The sequence below is a fragment of the Melozone crissalis genome, unplaced genomic scaffold, assembly GCF_028551555.1.
Source record: "Melozone crissalis strain CALT ecotype California unplaced genomic scaffold, PUWL_Pcris_2 ptg000018l_1, whole genome shotgun sequence".
Classification (NCBI taxonomy): Eukaryota; Metazoa; Chordata; class Aves; order Passeriformes; family Passerellidae; genus Melozone; species Melozone crissalis.
In genome coordinates, this window is record NW_026535796.1 from 12,532,251 (window position 1) to 12,547,066 (window position 14,816).

Sequence of the window (14,816 nt, forward strand, 5' to 3'; positions counted from 1 at the left end):
AAGACAGATGCTTCCACACAACAGGCACCAGCCCCTCTGGGCTGCCCTGGCTCCCAGCCACACCAGTGGGATGCTCTGGTCCCTGCTGGGCTGCCCACCTTCCCCTCTACCCACCTGGTGGGGGTAGGTCAAACTTCATCTTTCGCAGTTCAGTCATTGACACCTGCAGCTGCTCGATGACAGCATCATCCTCGTACTGCAGGGAAGCAGCAATTTTCTCCTGCAGAAATTCACGTAAATCTTCCAGTGTCATCTTCAGCAAGCGCTCTGGGGGATGGGAGAAAGGAGTAATGGCAGTGGCACAGACAAATTTCAGGGTAGCACAAGTGTGGGTTACACCATGCTTTGGTTTTATGTGGGATTCTGTTGCTGTTCCCATTCCACAGTGGGACAGCCTGAATGCTTCTGCCTCTCTCCCACCTGCCCATCATTGCTCAGGGTCATCAATACATGTATATATCCATGCCAGCTGAGCAGTAGCTTCCCAGTGGCATGACAATGGCAGGGCTGGGAGCTGTGCTGATGAGGATGCAGGGTTCAGACCATTTCTGGAAGTTCTCACCAATGCCTCTAGGAGGAGGAAAAGCTCCATGAGACAGGCCCTAAGCATCAGGCTGAAGAGGCCCTGGTGGCAGCTGCCACCACCAGCTGAGGATGCCAACCTGCACCAGCAGGCAGGGAAGCAGGAAGAGGAGCTGGCCCTTCCAAAGGTTACAGACAGGGATGGGATACAGGCAAAAATACAGGTTGTAGGAAGAGATGTCAACCCACACTACACATTCCTCAGGGAGATGAGATTTTACAACCAAACTGAAACATCTGCCTGCCTGCCAGTTTCTCATTTTCTGCAGACAAATAGGATACTTCAAGATTTATTTATGGATAGCCTGTTCTTCATTTAAATGAGGGAAGAACAGGGTGGCTGTTTGCAGAAGCCAACACATGCAGTACCATAAATTCTGCTGCCCAAAGGTTCTCATCATACACTCCTGCCCCAGATGAAGGCCAAAAGAGTGACACAACAAGACTATCAATTTATGGGAGTGAAGGGGTTCAAAGTTACAAAGATCTCGAGGTAGAAACATCACTGCCTTAGTGTTATGCAGGACAACCAGGTTTTGATCATTTTAGAAGCGTATTAGTAGACTTACTTGTCCCTCTACAGACTTTTCAGTTGAGTCACCACATAAAGTTCTGCAGACAGATGGGCTGCTGTCTGTATTGCCTCTAAAAGCAATTTGTGGGGCACAGTACATAGGAAGAGGCAGTAGGGAGCATTTCAGGTGTGGTTTCTGTGTGCTGAGCACAGCAAGTCAATCCTTGTGGCATCTCCTTTCCTCCCCTGGATTGTGCCTTTTGTGGCCAGTGCAAGGCACCAAGAGGCTGGAAGTGGCCAGCAAGGCTTTTCAGGTCAGCAGCACAAAGGTGGCCCAGCACAGTGCCACCAGAGCCACAGGGGATGCAATCAGGTGGGACCTTACTTTTGTGCAGTTTAAGGATGGTGTAAGCCATGGCCGTCAGCACGCGCTCCCCTTCCAGGATGTAGATATCCCACAGGCGCAAGGTCAGCGTGAATGGGGTCTGTTCCAAACACACAGACAAGTCACAAATGGCATGATGAAACAGAGGCTGCTGCCATCACTGCATCACCTTGCACCAAATCACACAACAGGGCTAGGCTTTGCAAGTCAGGAATTCATCTAAAACACAAAAATGTCTTTTATCATCTATGGCTTTGCCTTAAAGCTAATGAACTTGAGTGGCTGGGGAAATACTTAAAACCCATCCATGAATGCAGAAAAAAGAGAAACTTCCCTCATAAGCATGCTAGCATGTGGATAACCCCTACCCTAGAGAGAGTACCATCATCTTTCAGCCTTGTGAGCACAAAAAACAACTCTTGTATCCATCCAGATTTCCCAAAAGGGCTATTTATGGGATAGGTCTGAAAAGCCAATGATGCATCACTAAGCATTAAAAAAATCATTCATCTGGTGTCCAAAGAAGAGGTTTTTCTTATATACAGGTTTATTTCTGCCTGCTAAAAATACCTCTGCAAAAGGTTTTAATTTGCACCTAGACCCAATCTGACAAACAGGATTGAACTGATGTCCAAAGTGATGGAGTAGCCCATGCCTCCCACCAAAGATCTAAGGTACCTCACCAACACAGAAATTAATATTAATCCTACTGAAATGTTTAGGTTCTAATGTAGGATACTGCGCAGACTCTCCAGAGTTTGGCACAACTGACCATTGCAGCTTTTACCACATGCTACTGCAGTTAAAGGGATTTTGCATTTTATACAGCTTTCCGTGGCAAAAGCAGCGAGTTCCCTCTCGAGGGGAAGGAGCCATCCACTGTTTTATAGAAGACAGGGCAGCAGAAAATTGAGACTGGAGCACACAGATGTCCTAAATATTAGCAAGTCTGGACATTGCATTCAAGTCCAGTAAGCACAATGCTGATCCTAAAAATGAAGTGGTCTTGGCTCAGGACTAGCAAATTAGCTCTGGACAAATCAGGGTAATTTTCTCTCACTTCCACCTTTCCAGTCCCAATCTGCTCCTTTGCCTGCAGCTGCTGCACTGCTATTTGTCAAGGTTTGTGCCCCCATCTCTTCTTCTTTCTATGTTGTCTCCAGAGCCAAAGTGAGGTTAATTGCCTTTGCAGCAGTGCCAGTGGGCAAGAGAAAGATCTCTCCTGACTCTGAAGTTTGTACTGCTAATGCTGAGCCACCTCCCTGCGACTGCTTGTGATGAGGCAGCAGGAATTGCCTTCTCATCAGTGACATGCAGTTATTTTTACCTTCTCCCTTATTAATTTTTTTCCTTTAATAGAGTGTGCATAATATCCCACCTTATAAAATATTAACAGCTTCTTCAAAGTACAAGATTTACAAAAAAACACAGGCAGATTAAGCACACATGCAAACAGGAGAGCAACAAAAAACCCCCAGAGCATCCTCACCCGGTCAATGAAACACTGCAGGAACCACTTGGTTGTGTAAATCCCAGTGGTCATCTGCTCCTTGTCCTGGGGGAAGAGAGCAAAGAGAGACAGGCATTTCACCAGGCTGGTTACTGGAGGTTCAAGCAGCTCATAAGGCTTTGGAGGAGGTTAGTTGGTTGGTTTACTTATTCTGGGATGTGAGTGCAGGATTTGGCTGTGGTTGATCTCCCAAGAGAGCCCCTGCTTTACACACCAGTGCTGAAGCCCTGCTTTGGTCCTTTGCCCAAGACATCCACCAAACCTGGTCCTCGATGTGGCCAGACTTCAGCCATAGTATTGGAAAGGGATTTCTGGGAGAAGCTTTTCTGGCCTAATACCTACTCCAGGGATTTATAAAAACCTTCCAGGAACTCAAACCACTCCTGCAGACTACCATTTTTGTTTCCATAGCAATTCCCATGTGAGCCTCTTGGAGCACAGTCAAGGCAGCTTTGGAAGCTCCACCTGGTTTACATGGCATGGCTGCTGCAGGAGCAGGACAGCCTGACAGGCTAAGGAAAACTCTTAAAAACCTCACCATCACCACCTTGGTCTAACATTTCTCCATCTGGTGCCGAGTGCTGGCATGTGTGCAGAGCTGATGTGACCTCTGCTGCAAAGCCAATGAAGCAATGGGGATGGGAAAAGAAAGAAGCCCATGGGATGAATGGCCAGCTCCAGCCTTTGCTTCTGCCTGGTGCTGTGCACCTGCAAGCCTGGAGAGCCTTCAGGAGCAGGAGGAATGAGCAGCTTTCTGAGTTATTCCCATCTCCTCCTCTGCCCATGACTATAATTAAGTGAAAACCTATCATGGCTCTGTTTCACTTTTACAGCCATTTGCAGCATGAAGCAAGAGCTGTGCAGATGATGGTAATACAAACACCTTTTGCTGGAGATGGGGGCTACCAAGCCTCTTGGGAGTGTAAGAGAACTTTAGGAGTCTGGCCACTCCTTTGGTGTAGACCAGCTGTCTACACCAAATGCAAAGGGGGGCAAGGCAAAAGGAAATAAAGGGAGAGAGCAGGTGCAGTAAAATAGTGGCCTGGACATAAGACTGGAGTTGGTGTGCCCTGCAGATGCTCCTGCAGCCACCAAATGGGCCTGTACCATCTGCTGGAGAGAAAAGCAACTGGACATGCCCAAGCAACAAAACACCCAGCAAATCTTATGTGCCTCCTGACTTAAAACAACAGCAAAGCACTTGGAGCTAATAATTACTGAAATAAGACTCCACACAGACCAGCCTTTGGGCCTTGCAGCTGGTGCAAGCACACAGTCCAGCCACACTGCTGCAGGCTCTGTAAGACTTCCTGGCTCTCTTGGGAAGCCTTTACATTTTAGCAGTCCTTCCACTAATGATGATCAACAAGCAAAGGATTACCATTCACCTTAGCAAGATTTGGGCAACCCATTCAATAAATGCCTGTCTCTACAGCTGAAGCAGTCCTGTATGGTTAGAAATATGTTCAGCTGTGCATCTGTTTGGCAGAACACTATATGAACTGCTTTATCATTAAAGTGTGGCATTATTATAGGAAGACTGACAGTAAAGAGATACCATGTGCTTCTTCAGTTTGGGGAACAGTTTGTTTAAAATTTGCTCGTGGTGGGCTTGAAACCTCTGCAGCTTTGGGAATCCAGGAATGAAAAAACCTTAACAAGAAAAGACAAGAGAAATAAAAGAAATCAGGTAAGCTCTGTAGCAGGGCCAGGGATAGCCTGATTCTCTATAAACACATCTCTTGCATTGCCTGTTGATGTTGGCTGAACAACAGGGTGCCCAGCTATCTCCTTTTCACCCTCCTTTCCAGAGATCACCCCTCACCCCATCTGGGCAACAGGACCCTCAGACCAAGCCCGGCTAGTCCTTCTCACCCAGCTCCCACTGCCTGCCTGTGACTTGGCTTGGCCAAGAGCTCTCCAAACACACCTCAGTGCTTACCAAGGTTCAGAGAAAAGCTGAAGATGTTTGAACACCACAAGCATGTTCATTGCCCTGTAATCTAGTGGGACACATATTTAAGACTGTCCAAAGTTATCAAGCCATAAGGTTTAGCTCTCTGCCCATGAAATAAGCCTCTGTGCACAGATTACTGCTAACCACAAGTAAGATGAAAGGATCTCTAATGTGTTTGAAGTAAAATAATACATCACACATTTAGTGGAATTACATCTACATTTAGTGTGGATACTCTTGGATGTACTTCTGTGAGACTTATAAACTCATAACCTTGAGTTAATTGATTGCCAAGGGCAAGGAACCCTGGAGGCAGGACAGCACTTCTGTGAAAGTGTTAATTACTGAGCACTAAAGCTCAGGTGGATAAAACTCAGGTTTTTTTGATAAGAGCTTGTCTGCCTCCAAGAGTGAAGTTCAGCTCCCCAGCAAGTAGTTAAGCCTCACCCACTTTAATTAAACCAATATGTGAGGAGAAACAAAGCTCTGCCAACCTGCCAAGCTGAACAACGTTCCCTTGCTGTGGCAGACACCCTGGCCCAGCCCAGCCTTACCGTGCATGGCGTGGCGCTGGTTGGTGAGCAGCTGCGCCAGCGCCCAGAACGCATCCTCTTCGTTCAGGTACATCAGGAGGATGGCTGCAATCTGGCTCATCCCTTGGCAGTAGCTCACCTCCTGCAACAGTCAACAAGGGCACACGTGCTGCCATGCTGGCAGAGCCTACCATAATGCTAAAGCTGCCTGTACTTCCCTCTCCTCTGCCAAGGTCTGTCCCATTTCAAAGTCTTTACCGTTGATGTCCAAATTCACAGCTCCCACATGCATACAGCATCTACCACGTCACTGACTCATGGAGTAGTTTGGGTTGGTAAAGGACCTTTGAAGATTATCTCATCCAACCCTCCTCAGGGACAGCTTCCACCAGACCAGGTTGCTCAAAGCCCTATGCAAACAGACTTTGAACACTTCCAGGACAGGGCATCCACAACTTCTCTGAGCAATTATTTCCATGCCTCACCATTTTAAAAAATGTTTTCCTTATGGCAAATCTATCTTTGAGATGACAAACAGCATGTGGCTCCAATGCTGTTTTGCATTCCTCCAGCCATATGAGCACTGAAGTAATTAAACAGTAAATAAATCTGGTAAACATTTATCTGGCATGAGGGAGGCTCCTCAACTAACCCCCTGAGCATCTTCTAACTGTCCCCTCTTAGAGGTGGAGACAGTAGGTTCAGCTGCTAATTTCAGCTTATTCTGCCTGTATCCTTCAGCTAAAAATTACTGGTTTGTTGCAGTAAATAAGTGTTTTCAACAAGGATTCCATTTGGTGTAAGACAAGAAGTCAGAAACATGACAGACTGCCAGAAAACTAGTGTTGCTGAAAAGCCAAAGGGCAATCCCTTGTTCTTTGCTGACACTCTAAATCTGCCAGATGTCATTTACCAGGTGACAAAATGAACAAGGGAATGAAACGACTGTGGAAAGATTCTTGTGCTGCCAGAGATTCTTGCAGCTCTCTGTACAACCCACTACTAGGACTTAAAATTGGAATTACCACTGGCTAAATAAGTGTGTGTTTATTACATATATTTACACGTGAAAATATGTATGTCTACACAAATACACACATATATAAAGCTTTTCTTTAAATCTTTACACACACACACACACACATATATATATACACACACATATATAAATATATAAAGCACAATGCTCTTCATGTTAACTGGAGTTACTACTTACAGTATTATAAACTGAGTATGCTGACAGGACGTGGAAGAGTGCCTGTTGCCTGGGGAGAAAGAAGGATATTAAAACACCTGAGCATGAGGTCTCCAGCTTCATGAACACACCAGTACCTACACACAGAGAGCAAAGATTCTGAAAACACCCAACCAGCTGGTACTTAACGCTTGCAAGGAGCAGGGCTCAGGGCTCACAGAACCAGAAAGCTTGTTCCTTGGAGACTGGGAAGGGCAGCCAGGTGTGACTTACCCCAGTGACAAAGTCACTTGGTCAAACCTCTCCAACCCAATCTGTCATGAAGACCCCATCCCTCCCAGATCCTGATGGGCCCACGTCCCATCATCCCAGCCATCCCAAACCAAGCCTTCTGCAACTGTGAGCCTTGGGGGACAAGGCACTGCAACAGGCTGTTGCCTGGCTCAAGAACTGGGGCTGAGCCTGCTCCAGTGTGGACCTCTCTGAAGAAAGAATCAGCAGCCCAGCACCTGTGGGTCACACTGTGTGGTGATGGTTTGAGGAGAAGGCAAAGATGGCTTTGCTCTGAGCCAGGGGACTGCTGGCTGCTGATCCAGCTCATCCCTCACACATGCACTGGCATGAGTGCCCATATGAGCCACAGAAGCCTTCCATACTCACTTCACTCCGTAGCGCTCCCGGAACATGATGTGGTTTCGGAAGGTGCGGTTAACATCCAAATCGATCTGCTTGATTTCCGATGAAAAACTCTTGGCTTGTTCTTTCATTTGCTGGAAGGGAGAGGGGCAGACAAGAGACAGGAATCAGACACCATCTCAGCCTGTACCTCTCTCCACCAGGGAGAAGGCAGGATTCCTGCAGCAGGAGTGGCAGCTATCCAGAGCAGGGGACATTGCTGTCCTGCAGTGAGCAATGAACTGCAGCCTGGAGGTGAGACCCTGAGCCCTTGTCTGTGCTGCTGGCCCAGGGAGAAGGGGATGACCCTACACTCACATCCCAAGACAGCAGCAGCTGCCAACCCAGCCCTCGAGCCTTCACCCATCTTCCAATGCAGATACTGAGTTTTCAGAATCTAAAACCTTTACAATTCAATTCCACTCTCATTTATTTTGATTTCTTTGCCTGGCTGGCTGTCATAAAGCGTTGAGAGCTCTGTTGATCCTTAAGGAACCAATACACAGATGTACAGCACTGTCAGCTTTTCAGAAGCTCAAACATAATAAAGCCCAAACTGTTATGACAGACTCTGTGATCTCCAACTACTACTTTCCCTGAAGAAGAGAGTCATCTTTAGTTTAAGGAGTTTCCACCAGAAAAGCAGTCCTGGAATATTCTCTTGGCCTGGTACAAATTTTAAGAAACTGGCAGAGTCTAGAACAGAAGCTAAACTCAAAGCCAAGAATCCCCATGTTCCCCCCAGGATGGCTAATCATTTAAGGCAGCATCACACAGTAAAAGGATTTAAGTCCACTGCAAAAGAATGGAAATTCAAATGAACGTTTAAGACCACCTCATCCAACTGAGCTCTCAGAGCCTCAAGATGAAGACATTCCATGGACAAATCTCATGGCAGTCCCATCTGCAACCCACCATTCAGCTCTGTACTGCAGGCAAAGACCACTATGCTATAGCTAAGCATCTCATCTCACAGCCTTTAGATACCACCAGTGATCATGCCCTCCTCCTTTAATGTCTCCAGGGTTAACTGCAGGAAGAAAATACATTTTGTGACTGTCTTCAGGCACACTGAGATTCCCCAGCAGATTGGAGGCAGCAGAGATGAGCAGCAAGCACAATTTGCCTTGAGCCCAGGGGCAGGACCCCTCCTGGCTCACAGAGGAGACAGAAAATAGAACATCTGCACAGATACTTAGCATCTGCTCCAGCAGCTGCCATCCAATGAATGCTTATCAACCTGACACCAGGCGCCTCCAGGCTGCTGTTGACCTCCCAAGGTGGCCACATCAGCTCTGGTGAACAGCAGAAGGTCATTAGCACCCACATGTGTCCAGCACAGCCAACACTTTGGATGATCACAGCATCTTGGGAATATTAACTTCAACCTTGAGAGCAGCTGTATGGAGGAGCAGTAGTATAGGGGCTATTTTGAATTATTGCCTACACAGGACAAGTGAGGATAAAGTGGTAATGGCATGAAGATCTGATGAACAACATAGTTTCCCTGCTGTAAATAGTGAGGTCTCTGTATTCTATGGCTCCTTGCCCTCTATAAAGCAGACAGACTACCTGAGAGAATATGACTATTCATGTGCACTGGGTCACTTCAGTTCAAATTTTCCTGCTAAAGGCCCTCTTGTTTTCCCTGCCAGAACAACACAGAAATTTCCCAAAGTAAATAACTTACTTTGGGTATTTTTAAATCATTGCACATGAATGGCAGGTAGGTCACAAAGGACTTTGTCAACTCCATGCACCCAGGAGGCTTTACTAATTGTGCAGACATTAAAACAGAAACACAAGATGGGTTATTCTCCTTTTCCCTAATGTAAATAACCTGGGGGCTCCACAGATGCTCTGTTAGCTCATTAGTGCTGCAAGCTGGTGGCAGAGCAGAGGCTAGAAAGCTGGAAGTCGCATCCCAAAGACCTTGTACAAAGCAGTGGGTAAAAGCCAGGATGCCTTTGTTCTGCCCCATGGCCAATATGTTTCTCCTGCCGCCTTCTCAAGCTCCCCTCAAGCCCTCTGGCTGCAGCTAATGAACCCTGGGGAGGTAGAGCATCACATCTACATGAAAAGCAAGCGTGGAATGTCCCATGGTAGCCTTCAGGCTTTTGTGCCATGGGCTATACACCAGGGAGAAATGGGGCAGCCTTGGAACCAGTTTCTTCAGGGCACAAGTCTGAGGCTGAGTCCCTTCTTGAAAGCAAAGCCCCTCATCCAGGACCTGCACTGAGCCTCTCCTGGAGGAAATTAGGGGAGAGCTAATTACTGGTGGCAGGCAGCACCAAAGAAGAGGTAGATTAAGATGATCTTGTAGAGGGTTTGCATCCAGCAAATCCTATTAGCCCTGAAGCTCCTGTTTATCGCAGACCCCTCTGGAGCACATATAACTCCTTGTGACTTTCATTTGTTTGGATTGCTTCCCTGCCTGTGTAGCACAGCTTTGAGGGAGGGAGCACAATTTTAATCTGCATGCTGGGAGAGCCTCCTTATCTGTGCTTAGTGTGGCGAGCCCAGCCTGCCTTCCCCCAGCCCCTGCGTGTGCCTCCATCCCCACGACACCTCGCAAGTAACATCCACACTCGGCCAGCAATAATGAGTGTTAGCATCACCCTGCTTAATAGGCAGGGAATTTTAGAAACACCTGTTGGAAACAGCACTCAACCTCCTGCCTGTGAAAAATAATTGTCTTCACAACACCTTGGTCCTCGCCCTGGTACATGATGCAAAATAAATCATAACATAGGCTTGGAAAATAAGTTAATTATCCACCAAGGGCTTCCCTATGCTGCCCATGGAAAGCTTCCCCTCACTCTTCCCTGCATCTTTCTCTAAAGAAGCAGTAACACTGACAGCAGCTTTGCTCCCAGCTTCCAGCAGAATAAATGGAAACAGCATATTATAGAAAGCAGCCAACTATCATGCTAGAAGACTCCAGCTTAATATAAACCCACAGACAAAGAGTTGATACCCTTTGCATTTTCAGTCCTCACCAAACCAGCTTCATCAACCGATCTAACCTCCCTATCATCCTTCTCCTGCTGTCTTTGGCAGGTAGAGCTCATACCTCATATTTTCCTTCATTCTCCTTCTTCATCTTCTCAACATCCAGCAGAAGTGACCAGACCTGGCCTCGCACCTGAAGCGGGATCCCTTTGTACACACGCCGGCACATCTGCAGGGAGGAAAACATGTGCAAGGTTAGCTGGGTCCTGCTGGTGGCAAACACATTTTCTGCATGGTTTGCTGCTGCAGATAATCAGCCATCTGAGCAGACACCCCAGGCAATCACTTGCTCTCCCTGTGCTGGTACAGAGAGGGCATCTCCAATCTGATGGATGACCTGAGTACCTGCACCCATCAAAGACAACTGTTAGTCAAAATCATAGCACCAGAGAATCACAGAACAGTTTGGTTGAAAGGGACCTTACAGATCATCTAGTTCCAACACCCTTGCCAAGCACAGGGACACTTTTCACTACACCAGTCTGCTCCTAATCCCATCCAGCCTGAACCTTGAACATTTCCAGGGATGGGGCATCCACAGCTTCTCTGGACAACCTGTGCCAGTGCCTCACCACCCTCACAGTAAAGAATTTCTTCTTTACATGTAATCTAAACCTGCCCTCTTTTAGTTTAAAACTGTAGCCTCTTGTCATATCACTATCTGCCTGTGTAAAGAGTCATTCTCCCTTGTTTTTACAAGCCCCCTTTAAGTACTGGAAGACCACACTGAGGTCTCCTCAGAGCTTTGTCTTCTTCAGGCTGAACAACTCAACATGTCTTCATAGGAGAGAGGTCTTTGTTCACTTCACCTCACAGATGCTTCTTCCCTTTTTCTTGTAATAAAGCCCCCATTAAATTTCAGTGGAAAACAGAAAAGAAAAAATAAAGCTTTTTTTTCCATTGCTGACTACTTCCCCCCCAAAAAAAAGCTTCATAAGAAAGAAAAATATCTTCTTCTGAGTACTTTCCTTCCTTTCATTCATCCGACCTGTGAAATGCCTTGCAGCTGCACTACAAAACCCACAGTAGCACTCCTCCAGATTCCTGAGCAACCTTGGGTACACTGAAGGACCTGTGGCACATGCCCAAACTCCAGCCATGGAGGATATTTATGCTGCCTTATGGTGCTCCCTCAGAACCAGGCAATTCCTTGGGAGGGGACAGAGGTGCCAGATTTCCAGTCATGAGAATGAGCTTGGAGCTAAGAAGGGCAGTGCCTGATCAGGCAATCAACTGGAGCTACTGTCACTGCCTGGTACAAATGCCAACCACCTTCAAAATCTCTCTTCTTTTTCCATAGGGTGTTCTGCTTCATGCAATGCACGCTGATGTAAGAGAAGAACAGCACTCCCCAGGGAAGCACAAGATCCTAGCAGAAGGTTTTCTGGATGTGGGCATGCCACGTTGCCATTGCCACACCCAACTGAACACCTGCTTCTCTTGCCTTTCCTTTCAGACCCACCTTGCACCACCAGCTCTTCTATTTCCAACCTGACTTTTGAAGGTCAGCCTCTCACAAGGACATTAAGACCTTAACCATGGCAATGTGCTGGCTCACGGCCTCCATGAACACAAACTGACACTCATCATTTCCTCACTGTCTTCATGGCAGCATTGTGTCTACTGAGGGCAAAACCCAGGAGTGCTGGTCCTTGTCCCAAAGACTTACAAGACCAGGAGGTAAGACAGGAGGTGGCATCAAGCAGACAGGCTAGGGCACAGCAAAGAACTAGCACTATCCCAGTCAAAAAAAGTATGTAAAATAACTGTAGTCTGTAGGACCAGGAGAACCAGATGTTTATGAGAATGCTTTTCCACTCCATTACAATAAATATTTCAGTACTTCTGCTGACAGAGAAAGTGTCTGCAACATATCCTGATTCTGAAAGTATAATGGAAATTCAACATTTAAAATGCCATCCTCAGAACTCCCCAAATGCTTGCCCTGCCCCAAGCATTGCTTAGCACCAGCTGTGAAGGTCCAGTGCATAGCCATGATGAAATCCTGCAGAAATCCTTTACCAGATCCTGCCCTTCCCTCTGTATGCACCAAATAAAAGCTGCCCTCCAAAAGCAACCTCACCAGCAAGACATGCCCATGGAAAGCCACCATCCTGTTCAACTGCATGCTGCATTTCAAGTGGGACATCACTAATTCACCATCTGGACACCCAAAGGCTCACATAAGGAGGTGCTCTAAGGACAGCAAACCTTCATACCATGTGGGGCAGATTCATCCCCATTTCCCAAGAGTCATTAAATCAGGATGAAAGAAGAGCAATGCATCAAGAGACACAAAGCAACAGGATTAGATGAACCACATCCCCAAGTAGTAGGTAAACACAAAAGCCTGGCTCCTGCAAGCACTCATGCCTTTATGAAGCAAAAGCTGAGGCGGAATCAACAAACCAGAATATGTACCAATTCTGACAAGAACACTAATTCTGAAAAGATTACTTATTTCCAGTGGAATACAAGAGACTGACTGACAGCTGCCAAGGCATATGATGATACTCAGGTCTGTGGGAAGGAAATAATTTTGTTTTGAATTTCCAGAGCTGGTATTGTTGTACTTTAATGAGTGTAACCCTCAGTGGCATATAGTAATGTCTCTAATGATTTTCTTTGCACAAGTGCTAAAGGAACAGGGGAGGTACAAAACATGCTGAGATGGAACTGAAATGAAATGCCTTCCTTTTATTTACCCAAGGGCTTTCCTCCTCCCACCACCTCCAGACATGAAAGTGATAAAACCTCAGAGCTGTGAGTCACCCAGAAAAAAATGAGCAACTTTTCTTCATCATGAAACTTGAAGGAAAACAGGGAAGTTACCATACAAGTGGTATTTATGATGGGATGAAAAGACAGAGGTAAGACAGCATGTGATGATAACTCCTGTACCACATGGCAGTCAAAAACAGCCCTCAAGGTCACTCTCTTTTAAACCACTCAGTGCTTAGAGATGGCAAGAGAGCACCTGGATCATGTCCCATGCAGGCTGACAGACCAATGCACAGGCAAGAATAACAAACACCATTCTGCTTCACAAAAGGAGATGCTGGTGGTCAAAGCAATGGTTCAATACACTGTAGAAAGGCTGTGTCAGCCAAGGACTGAAACCACAGTGTCTAAAACTTGCTCCAGATTTTGCCACAGGATCATCTTCCCTCTCCAGGCTTTAACATACACAGCTCATGGCACAGAGGCCATCATCACCCCATCCCTATCTCTCCCCTGCCCACATATTTTCTCTGAGGTAGATGGGATGGGGAAGACTATGGAAGTACAGACTTGAGCTCCATCCTCCTGCACCAGCAGGTTTAGTGGTACTCAAAGGAAATCCTCCACTCCAGGTGAGGATTTGCACAGCTCAGTTCCTCTGAGAAGTACCCAACCATTGTTCCAGGTCTTGAATACAAGGGTTGGAGTCACTGCCTTTAAAGACAGAACATTTTTTTGCAGTAGTAAAGACAGTGAAATTCAAAGATTTGGGAGAGGTGGGTTGGTTTTTGAAGCAGAATATACACATTGCAGTTCACCTTCACACTTTGGAGTCTGTCACTGTTAACTTCTCAGCCATGTGCATGGATCACTAGGAAAAGACTGAAGAAGCAATGCCCAAATTTTGGGTATCCATGGCAATATCTCCAACACCTTAAAGTGTTGGAGTCATATGCTGGATATATGGAAGGGCTTCACAGGGATATCGCCTTCCTCAATTCCTTTAGGACTCAAAAAGTGACCCTTCCAAAGAAAAAGGACTTCTTCACATCCTCTATCAGTGATGCACCAGAGGAACTGAGCTGTGCAAATCCTCACCTGGAGTGGAGGATTTCCTTTGAGTACCACTAAACCTGCTGACTGATGATGTGGCCATGCAGGATGCTTGGCAGTCTGGACATCAGCACACATGGCTTTCTTTCCATATGGTTAATGATTGCTCCCAACTCCACTGTTGTGCCTGCAGCTGGAGCCTATGCAGCTGTTCCTGATGGGGTGCCAGCAAAGCAGGGGCAAAGTTAAGTCCTAAACTGGTGGGGCATGGGAAAGCATTTACAGTTATTGCCTGGCTACCTTTGGAGGAGAGGAAAATGCTACCTGCCTTTCCAAAATGGAAAAAAAAAAAGGCAAAGCCATCCTACAACTCCCAGACACAACCCCCTTTCCTTCCCATGGCATTTGAGGCAGAAGATCTGACTTCAGCCAGCCCTGGCACGACAAATGTCTGCTGGCTGTCCCTGGCATTAGCAGACAGTTCACTCCTGGGGCTCATGTCAGTCCATACAGATGCCCGATTCATCCTAAACCGCTTTGCTGGCATGCACTGGATTAAGTGCTCTGCACTCCCGTGACCTTAGCAGAGGCAAGGCTTCCCCCCTGCACAAAGGCAGGCTTTGCCTAAAAACCAGACATCTATGACCAAAGACATCCCTCTCTAAAGGTCCCATCCCAC

The 14,816-nt window shown here is 46.8% G+C and overlaps 2 protein-coding genes across 3 annotated transcripts in view; both read right to left on the minus strand.

The window, feature by feature from the left end:
* RASSF7 (Ras association domain family member 7) overlaps nt 1-14,816 on the minus strand; it is a 233,852-nt gene that overhangs the window by 185,952 nt on the left and 33,084 nt on the right. The window lies entirely within an intron of this gene.
* LOC128936832 (uncharacterized) overlaps nt 1-14,816 on the minus strand; it is a 73,650-nt gene that overhangs the window by 2,465 nt on the left and 56,369 nt on the right. For both annotated transcript variants that reach the window (XM_054276067.1, XM_054276068.1), the window contains exons 8-15: nt 10,425-10,532; nt 7,337-7,446; nt 6,698-6,746; nt 5,503-5,623; nt 4,550-4,644; nt 2,971-3,036; nt 1,482-1,581; nt 115-267 (exon numbers count right to left, since the gene is read on the minus strand). In XM_054276067.1, coding sequence (XP_054132042.1) covers nt 115-267; nt 1,482-1,581; nt 2,971-3,036; nt 4,550-4,644; nt 5,503-5,623; nt 6,698-6,746; nt 7,337-7,446; nt 10,425-10,532 — 802 coding nt within the window. The remainder of the gene's footprint in view (nt 1-114; nt 268-1,481; nt 1,582-2,970; nt 3,037-4,549; nt 4,645-5,502; nt 5,624-6,697; nt 6,747-7,336; nt 7,447-10,424; nt 10,533-14,816) is intronic.